General features: G+C 41.6%; 1 protein-coding gene across 5 annotated transcripts in view; it reads left to right on the top strand.

The window, feature by feature from the left end:
• The window catches only part of LOC117351564 (core histone macro-H2A.1), a 52,411-nt gene extending 41,392 nt beyond the window's left edge, over window positions 1-11,019 (top strand). For all 5 annotated transcript variants that reach the window (XM_033926981.1, XM_033926978.1, XM_033926983.1 and 2 more), the window contains exons 7-9: window positions 4,146-4,235; window positions 5,991-6,165; window positions 10,343-11,019. In XM_033926981.1, the coding sequence (XP_033782872.1) occupies window positions 4,146-4,235; window positions 5,991-6,165; window positions 10,343-10,508 (431 nt within the window). In that variant the 3' untranslated portion in view covers window positions 10,509-11,019. The remainder of the gene's footprint in view (window positions 1-4,145; window positions 4,236-5,990; window positions 6,166-10,342) is intronic.
• Window positions 11,020-12,130: the final 1,111 nt, after the last annotated feature.

The following is a 12,130-nucleotide window of genomic DNA, read 5'->3' as shown; positions in this document are numbered from 1 at the left end:
TTACTGTAAACTGAACTTTTTCCCTAAAAACAGGGAAAAAGTGAAGTTTTCAGTAAAATGTGGGGGGTTACAACCCCCCACAATGCCCCCACAACGCGGTGCGATGTCTATTAAGTAAAGTGGGGGGGTTCCACGCCCCCCCCCCCCGTTGGAGCACTAAAAACAGTAATTTAGAACGGTGCGGCGCGCACTGCGCTCAATTGTCTGGGCGCGCCTTTGTCCTGGCGCGCTTTTGACCTGACACCCTATCTAGAGTGCATATGCATGAGAGAGTTTTCCATTGCAAGGAAGCAGTGCATGGAAATCTAACTCGAGCTTGTGCATTGTGTATATCGTGAAAACCAGCCTTGGCTGGGTGTGCTCCAAGGACTTCATCGAGAACCACTGTTATAAAGCGCCAATTTAAACAAGCCTGTTTAGTCAGATCTCCCTTCCGCTCCCTATGGGTCGGGGACTGCTCCTGGCCGCGTGTGCAGCGGCCCAACGTCCCAGCCCACAGTCGCTCACAGGATACTGGAGCTGGAGGCGCCCTAAGGACGCCCTGCCAGCTTCTAGCTCCGCGGGAGCACTCCAGTAAGGTGAGAGGCAAACAAATTGTTGCTGTAGTGGGTGAGCGGAAGGGAAGCCACGTCCGCCTCGTGTGCTGCTGGATCGAGAGGGGCGACCTCCCCTCCGCTCACCCCTAATCTATCCTGCCCTTCTCCCCCTCCCCCTAGCTGATTGGCCCCAAGGCTTCGGCCAATTTGTCTTCGCTCCTCCCTATGTGGCTCGGAGCTTGTTTTAAAGCGCCAATTTAAACAAGCCTGTTTAGTCAGCAGTTGCCATAAGATGCCACTTTATGATAGTATTTTAGAATGGAATCATGGTGCCCAGATACCATAATTGGATCAACACAGCATCTAGATACCAAATTGTGGTATTCTGATATGGAATTAACACTGTAAAAGTCTTTAAAAATACAATAAACGTAGAAACACGAAGGCAGATGAAAGCCAAATAACCCCTCCAATCTCATCCACAGCATTTACCGTCTCTTCCTTTCCCCAGTGCAAACATACAAAATGAAATAAAATCATTGCTCACCTTTGATAACCTAGACGGTACTGTTATGCCAGATTTGACTTGCCTATTGACCATGTATAGAGTACCATAAACCCTATATTCCTAGAGTGGTTTCAGGTCAAGTCCATTTCCCCTAAATTGCAGACATTCAGTTGCAGGACCATACAAAAGCATCTGCAAATCTTGCCACTTGGGCAGGTTATAAATTTGAAAGTACGGTAACATTTATTCTAATGTTGATTAACATTTAAAAATAATTATAAGGCTATGGTATTTAGCCTGGATTCAGCCATCAGTGCCAGAATTAAAGTGCAGTAAGTAAGCAGTAGGCAAGTGGTGTAAGTTAAAAAAAAAAAAAAAGATTAAAATCCTATTTAATATTAACAAACCAGTTTTGTTTTCACTGGGTTCTTCAGTAAATGAAGTCAGTATTTCAAAATTCATCTGTCAGCCTTTACAATATTGCTTTGCAATATTCCAGCAGACAACTGGTATTACAAGGAGTGATGACGGTCTCTGGTGAGGCCAAATTGTATTCAAAGCTCTTTACCATTGTGTCTTTTAGAAAGCTTGATTTTAAAGCCTTAATACTAGCTAGATACAAGTCTAAAATGAAAGATATGCACTTTTTAAATAATGAAATTAGATATAGAATGCAATTCTTATTATCCATTTAGAATTACTATTATGTACTCAGGAGGATAAATGCTGGAGTCTCTTCTCTGATTTGAGCCTCTAGACTAGGGCTTCTTAACCCAGCCCTTGGGGCACATCAAGTCCCGTCAGAGTTGCATACCAAGTGAAAGCCAATTTATCTCATGCATATTCATTGTGGATATCCAGAAAACCCAATGGGACTTGGTGCAGAGGAGCCAATATCTCAAAATTATTGGGGGTGCTAAACCCGATGGAAATTACCTCTCCCTAAACTGAAAAAAAACACCTTGAACACCTTCTCTCACATCAGGCAGCATTATGGGGTAAAGATCTAGAACAATTGCTTTCACCCATTACTTATGAGGAATTCAGGAAGCGTCTAAAAACATACCTGTTCCTGAAGTAACTAGACAACTGACCCGTACATCTCTTTCTCCTCAATAACGGTTCTCTTGACCTATCAATCACTTGCTTTCACCTCTTAAGTTCAATCAATTTGTACCTTCTTTTATTCTTTTGTAAACCGCATAGAACTTCATGGTACTGCGGTATATAAACTGTTATTATTATTATTATTAACAGAGCTGGCTCTTATAACTTGGTGTGCTCCATTGACTGGTATGAGAAAGCCTGCTCTAGGCAGATCACTGTAGATCAGGGGTCTCAAAGTCCCTCCTTGAGGGCTGCAATCCATTCGGGTTTTCAGGATTTCCCGAATGAATATGCATGAGATCTATGTGCATGCACTGCTTTCAATGCATATTCATTGGGGAAATCCTGAAAACCCGAATGGATCGCGGCCCTCAAGGTGGGACTTTGAGACCCCTGCTGTAGATGGTCTCTTCAGAGAAAGCAGTTCCATTCTGTTGCTGAATGCCTTACTGTTGCACGATTGTATATCAGTGTAGTAGAATCCTTTATAACAAGGATCAGTATGAAAGCAGGTGCACCTCAATCTGCTTAGATTCCGGAAAAAAACCAAATCGAAGGAGCTCTCAAAAATGTTAAGACACATATCACTTCCTAAAAAAAAAAAAAAAAAGAGCTAACAACAGGAATATTTCTCGCTCTGTGTTAACTGGTAATAGAATTATCTTTTAAAATTCTTTTCTAGTACCAGTTCTTCACAGTTTTCCAAAGTGGGACCCCATTGTTTTTTCGGTGAAAATAAATGGAGCTCATCGGGATTGCCATTCCTTTTGGGATGCCACTTTGCTATGCATATTTTTCTAAATGCTGTCTTAAGTTATTTACAGTAAATGAGATCTTCAGTCTGCTTACTGAAGTTGCTTTTTATGCATATTGAAAGCATATCCAATGTTGGAAATTTGATTTTACATTGAAACTGCAAAATAAGATCTAAAGTTAATTCAAAAGCTAATTTTCAGCTTCCTAATAATGCTGTACAGTTCACATCTTTCCTTTGCAGGAGAAATCAGAAGATTTCTAAAGGAGAATATGCTGTCTAGACTTTCTCCTTTTTATGTGGTTAAATTTATTGTAGCAACTCTTTTGCTTGAAGAAAGCACCTAGTTAAAGAATCTGGTCTCGAATGCTTACGTTTGCCAGCTGTAGAAGATCTGACTCCATATAGACTTATAAATTAATGGAACTGTGAACTTAGCAAACAATACAGAGTTCATTTTATAAGAGGACATATATAGGAAAGTCCAAAACGTTGCCTTTTTTGTAAAAGTTATATAGGTGCCTATGTGCCTTTATAAAATAAGCTCCCCGAGCCAGCCTCATTAACATACAAATGCTGATGCACAAACTGTGTGCTCAAAAAGAGTAAATATGTGCACATATTTTTTATAAAATATGTGCATACATCTCAACTCGGCCTCTGCTCCACCCAGACTCTACCCCCAGGAATGCCTAAAAGTAGCTGCATACTTCCCTCTGTACTTTTTATGCTAATTTGTAGTTGTCCATTTGTATAAAAGCCCTTTCTGCATGTAAAACAGGCTTTGCATGTGGGAAAAGTTTAATAAAATGACTCTCTAACAGTGCCAACAGCCATGCTAAGTGTATAACTGTCAAGTATTTGAATCATTTATTATCTGCTTATTTTGCAAATAAACCAGTCATGCATAGGATGCATTGTAGGCTTTGAAATCTTCGTTGGGTCAATCCAAAGCTGTTGCACACAGATGTTGTTATACATTTGGCATAGATTCCATTTTTCAAATTATTCTGAAATTGGTTTTCTTTGTAAAAATCTAGTGGCCACATCCCAGGAAGTGTGTCACATTTTGGCATCATATTGCTACCAAGAAAACAATAGTATAGAGAGAGAGGCTGCAATATGGGAAAGATCTTATTTTGCAGTTGTGCATAAAACATATGGAGGGGGAAAAAAACCCAAAATGTTTTGAAAACTCAAATGTACAGAAGTTTAGAAAAATAATAATCTTGTCCTCTAGGGAATGCGTTAGAGAAGAAAGGTGGCAAGGAATTTACAGATTCCATTAATGAGCTTCGAAAAAAGAATGGACCATTGGATATAGCAGGAGGTAAGGCTTTGAAGACTTACAACTTTACTTCTATTCTGGAAATCATAAAATGAAGCTCTGTGCTATGTTTCACTAGCTGGAACCTAAGAACAGTACCAGGCAGAGCTTTAGATCCTGGCCCAGAAATAGCTAAGGAGAAGAAAATTGAATCAGGTTGGGCAGACTAGATGGAATGTAATGTAATGTAATGTAATTTATTTCTTATATACCGCTACATCCGTTAGGTTCTAAGCGGTTTACAGAAAATATACATTAAGATTAGAAATAAGAAAGGTACTTGAAAAATTCCCTTACTGTCCCGAAGGCTCACAATCTAACTAAAGTACGTGGAGGGTAATAGAGAAGTGAAAAGTAGAGTTAGAGGAAAAATAAAAATAAAATAAACATTTTAACAAGACAGCATTGATCTAAATACTTTGGAAGGTAGAAGAGAGGAGAGAAAGGAATAGAAGCAGAAGGGGGAGAAATTTAAATGATAGAAATAGAACAAAACAAAGACAAAAGGCAAAACAATAGATAAGATTAAAGATAAATCATAAGCTGGAAAGAAAAATAAAATAAACATTTTAACAAGACAGCATTGATCTAAATACTTTGGAAGGTAGAAGAGAGGAGAGAAAGGAATAGAAGCAGAAGGGGGAGCCGTTTGGGTCTTTATCTGCCGTCATCTACTGTGTTTTGTAGAACTGACTGTCAGTGTACTTTTTATTTGGCATATGTAGGACTCAATTCTATGAACAGTGCCCACATTTGGGGGCCAATAAAAACTAGCGCTGCCTCAGCACCCTGAGGCTGCGAGTTCAACTCCCACTGCAGCTCCTTGTGGATTCTGGGCAAGTGTCTACCACTTTGATTGTAACCACACTGAAAAAGCAGTACACTCCCCATTCGCGGTTTCTCCATTTGCGGTTTCAGATAATCGTGATTTTTTTCTGGGGAGGGGGAAAATAAAAAAAAAAACAGTCTAAACTTTTTAAAACCCCATATTTTTTCCTTCCCTGCCGCCTTCCCGGCCTTACCTGGTGGTCTAGAGGGCTTTCGGGGCAGGAGCGATCTTCCTACGCTCCTGCCTCGTGCAGATCGCCATGAGGAAATGGCTGCTGGGAGTTCCCGTAGTCTCTCGAGACTACGGCGGGAGCTCACGGCAGCCATTTCCTATTGGCGATCTACATGGGGCAGGAGCGTAGGAAGATCGCTCCTGCCCCGAAAGCCCGCTAGACCACCAGGTAAGGGCGGGATGCCGGGGGGAAGGCAAAAATATGGGGGGGGTTTACCCCTCCCCCCCAAAAAAAAATCACGATTATGTGAAATCGCGAGTACAGAAAGCACGAATGGGGAGGGGGAAGTGTACAGTATAAATTGTTTAATGCTCTCTAGTAAAAAGGCCCCATGATTTGCTATTTGTCAAACCACAGCTAGGTCTACAGAGCTCTTTTCCATTATACTGAAACATATCCTGTGACTCACGCAAAGAATTTAGAAAAAATTGTGTTTTGCTTAAGGTTTGACGTCAGCTAACTGCAAAGAGTTTTCAGCTAGAAATACTGCAAATTAATTCAGAGTGTGTGGTCATGCCTTCTGCTTGTGCGTTTTGGAATATAACACAAAGCATCAGTTCGGATTTCAGAACTGTCTAGATGTTATGCTTAATGTCATAGCAATCAGAATTTCACATAGCATACATATTTCTGGAGTACATTTTTAAGCTCAGCAAAATCCAAGTAATTAAATTCACTTTTTGCTGTTTCTAATTAGCGGCTCTCAGCGCGGGTCATGGGTTGCCGGCTAAGTTTGTGATACACTGTAATAGCCCCAGCTGGGGCTCAGACAAGTGTGAAGAAATGTTGGAGAAGACGGTGAAGAACTGCTTGGCCTTGGCAGATGAGAAGAAGCTGAAGTCTATCGCTTTCCCTTCAATTGGAAGTGGCAGGTAAGGACTACTTTGAAACCTGTTGTCTGAGGTTCTGTGAGGCACATTTTATAATGCAAGACATATTCAGTGCAAATCCTTTCAGCCTCCTGGTACACCACCCTTGTGTTAGGAGTTTGGACTTAGAGCTTGGAGAAAAACCCACGTAAGGACATGCTAAGGCCACATGTTACTGCAGCTTAGCAAAAGGACTCCTTAGCGGTTCATAGACAAAACCGCCGAAGACAAAGGCGCGCGCCGACAACTGAGCGCAAGACGGAAGCGCGCGCCGAAGAAAAAGAGTGTTTTTAGGGGCTCCGACGGGGGGTTTTGTTGGGGAACCCCCCCCCCCCACTTTACTTAATACAGATCGCAGCGGCGTTGTGGGGGGTTTGGGAGGTTGTAACCGCCCTCATTATACTGGAAACTGAACTGTTTCCCTGTTTTTTAGGGAAAAAGTGAAGTTTTCAGTAAAATGTGGGGGGGGTTACAACCCCCCACAACGCGGCGCGATCTGTATAAAGTAAAGAGGGGTGTTCCCCCCCCACACCCCCTTTCGGAGCCCTTTAAAGCAGTCATTTTCTTCGGCGCGCACCTCCGCATTGCGCTCAGTTGTCTGCGTGCGCGCTTTTGACCTGACACCCTCCTTAGCCAGCTAGTGCTGAGATTCATCACTCAGTGTATTTTGGTCACCTCGATTTCGGCTTCTTTTCGTTTGAAATGATAAAGGCTCAGCTGTGGATAAAAATCAGTTCTAAATTCACACTAAATCGGTCTTTCTTTCTGGGAGGTCGTTTCTTTTATAGACTACAGAAAATATAATAAGGAAGGCTAATAAGCAGAGTTATAGTAATGCAGTTTTGAAACAACCACGTTCGACAGTTTGTAAATGCATTGATTTCATTTTGAATATTGAGAAGGTAAATATTGTCGTGACAATGCAGCAATCGTTAAGAAAAACAAAAGAATAATGTTTACATTTTGTCATCCAGTAAAAAAGTCATTTGAAAGCTGAAAAGTAATTGTGTCAAGCCCAACTCGGACACACGTGATGTCCTGTCCAAACATCTGTTTCACAGATATCCCCTGCTGAACTCTCATGAAAAGCCTTCATTCTCAGTTATGATCCAAGAAGGGGATTACAAGAGAAGCAATGCCAAGGAAGTAAATCAGGTTGTAATTGGAGGGAAATTAACTTCACTATACGAGTCCAAGTCTTTTTATTATATGATTGGTATTACCAAGACTACTTGGATTATTATTTCGCTCACTTCCGTAGGACTTTCTTTATTATTTTGTAATAAAATATAAAATGATGTTTCCATACAATCTGTGAAATTATTTTAAGTTTTGCTGTTCTGTTTTTTTCATTCAATCATTTGTCCCTGATTGATTCTCATGGAATAATTTTTGGTTTGTTTCCCTACGGGCTTAGATCATTGTTCTGGTCACAGAAGTTTAGCCCTATACATTGTACAGGCTTTCAGGCTTGGCCAAGAAGGAAGTGTCCTCAGTTTAAGGCTCAGTCCTTACTCTTTTCAGGTTTTGAGCATGTTAAATCAGGAAGTGCTGTAACTGAAGCATGAACTGGGTTTTTAACCTCTCACCCTTTAGAAATGACATTTTGGTCAGAGCATTTTCCTCTTGGTTTCAGGTGTTGATGGACACGGGAGAGCAAATGTGCACATCTGGGAAGGATTCAAAAGGAGCGGGTTTAAAAGCCAGAATACATCAATATCTCAGGGTTTCCATATCTGGCATCATGCTTATTGCAGGTGTCGGGGTCTCGCTGTGGTTTTCTTCAGGGTATGCTTTGAGGTCTGAATTTTGTTTATATACAAGTAGTAGGTTCTCAAACCCGATTGGTTGGGGCTTGAATTTTGATGGGAAATTCAGTTGCTCACAAATTTGAATTGTGGTGGTAAAATCAGTTGGTCTCTTTTGCTCGTAGAATGGAAGTCTCTGATGAGTTTAAAGATGTCCTGCCAGTGAAACTGGGTTATATATTCTCTCAGGGTTTCCGCAGCTGAGCATGGTTACTGCAGGTTTCAGGGTCTCGTTATCTCTTAAAACTAGTTACCCCAGCAGCATATAACGTAATCAGAAAAATTGTATATAATACTGCTCATACTGGACAATACATATCAGTATTGGAAGCCCAACAGACTTGAAGGGCTCTGGCCTCAGAATCGGAGCCTACGCACAGCAGTGAATCACAAACTGAGAAGATCCGCGTAGTTTATACAGCTCCTACTCCAATCATTGGCCAGCACTGGTGACTGAACATGTTATAAAGACAAGTCAAGTTCTGAGATAAGTCTTTTTGGTTTCCCATTTTTTCAAATCCTGGCTACTACATATGCATAATATCCCTTTAAAGTTGGAAGGGTTTTAGCTTTATTAAATTGCTTTAAAAAAAATTTTCAAAAAAATTTAATTGCTGGCCAATGATTGGAGTAGGAGCTGTATAAACTACGCAGATCTTCTCAGTTTGTGATTCACTGCTGTGCGTAGGCTCCGATTCTGAGGCCAGAGCCCTTCAAGTCTGTTGGGCTTCCAATACTGATATGTATTGTCCAGTATGAGCAGTATTATATACAATTTTTCTGATCTCGTTATCTCTTGTCAGGTAGAACCAACGTTTCAGCCATCATGTGACCAACTGACTTTCCCACCAAAATTTAGGCCCCAACCAATCGGGTTTGAGGATCTACTATATAAAGACAAACTGAAGAGCTCACACCATACCCTGAAGAAAGCCACAGCACGATAGCTGAAATTTCGGTTCTACCTGACAAGACACAGCAAGACCTGGAAACCTGCAATAAGTGTAAATATCTTCCATTTGCTTTCAAATCTTGATTTATTTTTTGATTTATTTTAATCTTTTATAGATCATATAAAATCATACATAGTAATAACACATTAAAAACAATCACACACAGAGTTCACCGTGACGCCCTCATTATGGGGCCCTTTTACTAAGCTGCGCTAAAAAGTGACCTACGCTGTTTTTAGCATTTGGGTTATCCATGTGCTGAGGCCGTAATTTGGCATTCCTTATTAATTGCTACCTGGTAATTTCAGAATTAGTGTGTCAGCCCTTACCATCACCTATTTTGCAGGACATAAGGGATCTCATGTTAATCCACAGAGCACGACTGTACTCCCAAACAAGGTCCCTGCACGAAGGAAAAAATGTATTTTATCACATGGGTGGTGTACGCAGGGCACGCGGATAGTGCATTGCTTCTGAGCATAGCCCGCTAGCGCTGTTTTTAAGCAGCAGTTCACTCAACTCGAATTTAAACTTTGGAAAATCGTTGCCAGAGAATGTGGTGAGAATGTGCATTGGAGGAAAGGCCCTGCCAGGGCTGGCCGCAAGCAGCCTGTTTTGAGGCTGTCTCCTGCTGACCATCTGCACTCGGGGGAGGGAGGGAGCGAGGGAATTTGCGGCTCAGGACCGCCACCTGTTTCTGCCACTTTGGGGCTTGAAAGAGGGAGGAGGGCTTTGCAGATCAGGACCATTGCCACGCTGGTGCTTAGGGGTGGGAGGGAGGGGGGGTTTGTAGCTGCTTGGGGGCTTAAGGGAGGAGCGCTTTGCGGCTCAGGACCACTGCCACGCTGGTGCTTCGGGGAAGGAGGGGGGCCAGAAGAGAGGAGGATTGGTAGTTGCTTGGGGGCTTGAGGGAGGGAGGATTTGCGGTTCAGGATGCTGCCTCTGGTGTTTCGGTGGACTTTTTCTTTTTTTTTTACAACTGTGATTTTTTTGCCAGTTGTTTGAGAGACCTGGTTAACATACTCCCATACAGAATCCCAAAGAATAGCAAGATTTTGGAATCCCAAAAAGTAGCAACATTCCATGCTTCCAATCCCAGGGCAAGCAGTGACTTCCCCCGTGTCTGTCTCAATAGCAGACTATGGATTTTTCCTCCAGGAACTTGTCCAAACCTTTTTTTAAAACTAGCTTAGTTAACCCCTCTTACCACATGCGCCAGCAACGCGTTGCAGAGCTTAACTATTCTCTGAGTGAAAAAATATTTCCTGCTATTTGTTTTAAAAGTAACTTAATTGAGCGTCCCCTAGTCTTTGTAATTTTTGATGGTTTATGTTGCATTTTGGTCACAGCCTAATACTGAATTATATCCTGTCCTGGGTTGTTGTTGTTTTTTAATCTTTCATATTTTTGCCTTCATAGAAACGGCTTCCCAAAGCAGACCGCTGCACAACTGATCCTGAAAGCGATCTCCGGCTATTTTGTGTCAACGATGGCATCTTCAATCAAGACTGTTTATTTTGTGCTTTTTGACAGTGAAAGTATAGGGATCTATGTGCAGGAAATGGCTAAGCTTGATACAAACTAAACCTAGAAGCCTACATATCCTTTCCCCCTCCTTCACCCGAACAAAGCCCTTAACTCCTTATCGTGAGGCAGCACCATTATTTCAGAATTTGCTCGTTTTGGAAAAGAGGGGTTTCTTTTGACTTTTTAAAATGTTTTTCGTTGGCACTGATAGTTGGGGGTTTCTGCTTGGATGCACCGTATTCCAGGCCTTGTCTGACCTTAGTGTAAATTTAGAGAATTTTATAGTTTTATTTTAATGAGCTATGGAATGATATGAAACCTAGTTTGGGAAGTATGTTGTCTTTTATATATGTGGAAAGGGAAACAAAAGACCTATTTTGTAACTGTGTTGTGGTGCTTTTATTGTATCGAGTAGCATTTCCTTTTTGATTCTTGAGAAACAGATGCTACAAAACTCGATTTGTGTTTACTTCTTGTCTTAATGAATTACAGAAGAAAATTGTTGTCCTTTTAATTATATTTGCAGATTGGAATATGTGTGAATTAATTTAGTAAAATGTTAAACTGATCTCAGTGGTATGGATGTTTGAGTTACTGCTGGTCTAAGGGTCATTGCAGGATAAATTCTTCATCATTAACCTACGGATCTCAGCTCAGCCACACCACTCAGGGCTCCGCTAGCTACAATACCGCACGCGCTAAACGTCTCCATAGAGCCTGCATTGGTATTTTTCATTTAGGGTTCCGGATCTGTAGTACTAGATGGATTAGAAATGTTCACACCAGTCTACCACACAGCTTGGCATCATCTTAACCTATATCAGCAGTAACACCCTACATTTTTAAAAGCTAATTTTACCTGGGGTTGCCCCAGTCGTAAATCATAAAACTTTTCAGCAGATTTAATTCTGTGTTGTTGCAAATTTTACGTATCTGGCTTCAAACCTTTCATACTTTTACCCAGAAATAGAGAAAATGATTGCAGATAAAGAACAAATGGCCCTCTCCAGTCTGTCCATCCCTACCGATTACTGGCAATAATATTCCTTCCTCTCCTTTAGAGATTCTCTGTGCTTGTCCCACTCTTTCTTGAATTCAGATACAGTCCTTGTCTCCATCACCTCCACTGGGAAGCCATTCCACACATCCACAACCCTTTATGTAAAGAAGTATTTCCTTAGGATACTCCTGAGTCTGTTTTGCACCTTCATCCTATGCCTCCTCATTCCTGAGCTTCCTTTCAATTGAAAGAAACTGTCCTGCACATTTATACCATGGAGTAGCCTAATGGAAAATGCAGTGGGAAAGGGTACTGAATTTGATTCACACTGTTTCTACTAGTGATTCTGGGCAAGTCAACCCTCCATTGCTCCAGGGACATAAGAAGACAGTGCTCAGTAAGGGGAGCAGTGCTTGTGCAGGGGTTTGCAAGAGTATTAAAGTGGACAAATAAGGCAGGAACATTGAGTGGAATACCTTGTGGGTTCTGTATCTATAGTACTAGATGGATAAGAAATGTTTCTTTTCTATCTCGGTCCCTTAATAGTTTTGTTTGGACCGTTTTAATAGAGGGGACCAGAGGCGGTCTGCACCGGGCGCCATCTTGGTAGGGGCACCAGCACTTGTCCTCTCCGCCACCCCTCCCCCGGCACGCACGTAAGCCCCTTCTCTTCCCTTGTA

The sequence above is a fragment of the Geotrypetes seraphini genome, chromosome 18 (assembly GCF_902459505.1).
Source record: "Geotrypetes seraphini chromosome 18, aGeoSer1.1, whole genome shotgun sequence".
NCBI lineage: Eukaryota > Metazoa > Chordata > Amphibia > Gymnophiona > Dermophiidae > Geotrypetes > Geotrypetes seraphini.
The sequence above is the reverse complement of the archived record's forward strand: the minus strand, read 5'-3'. Positions and strand labels throughout refer to the sequence as shown.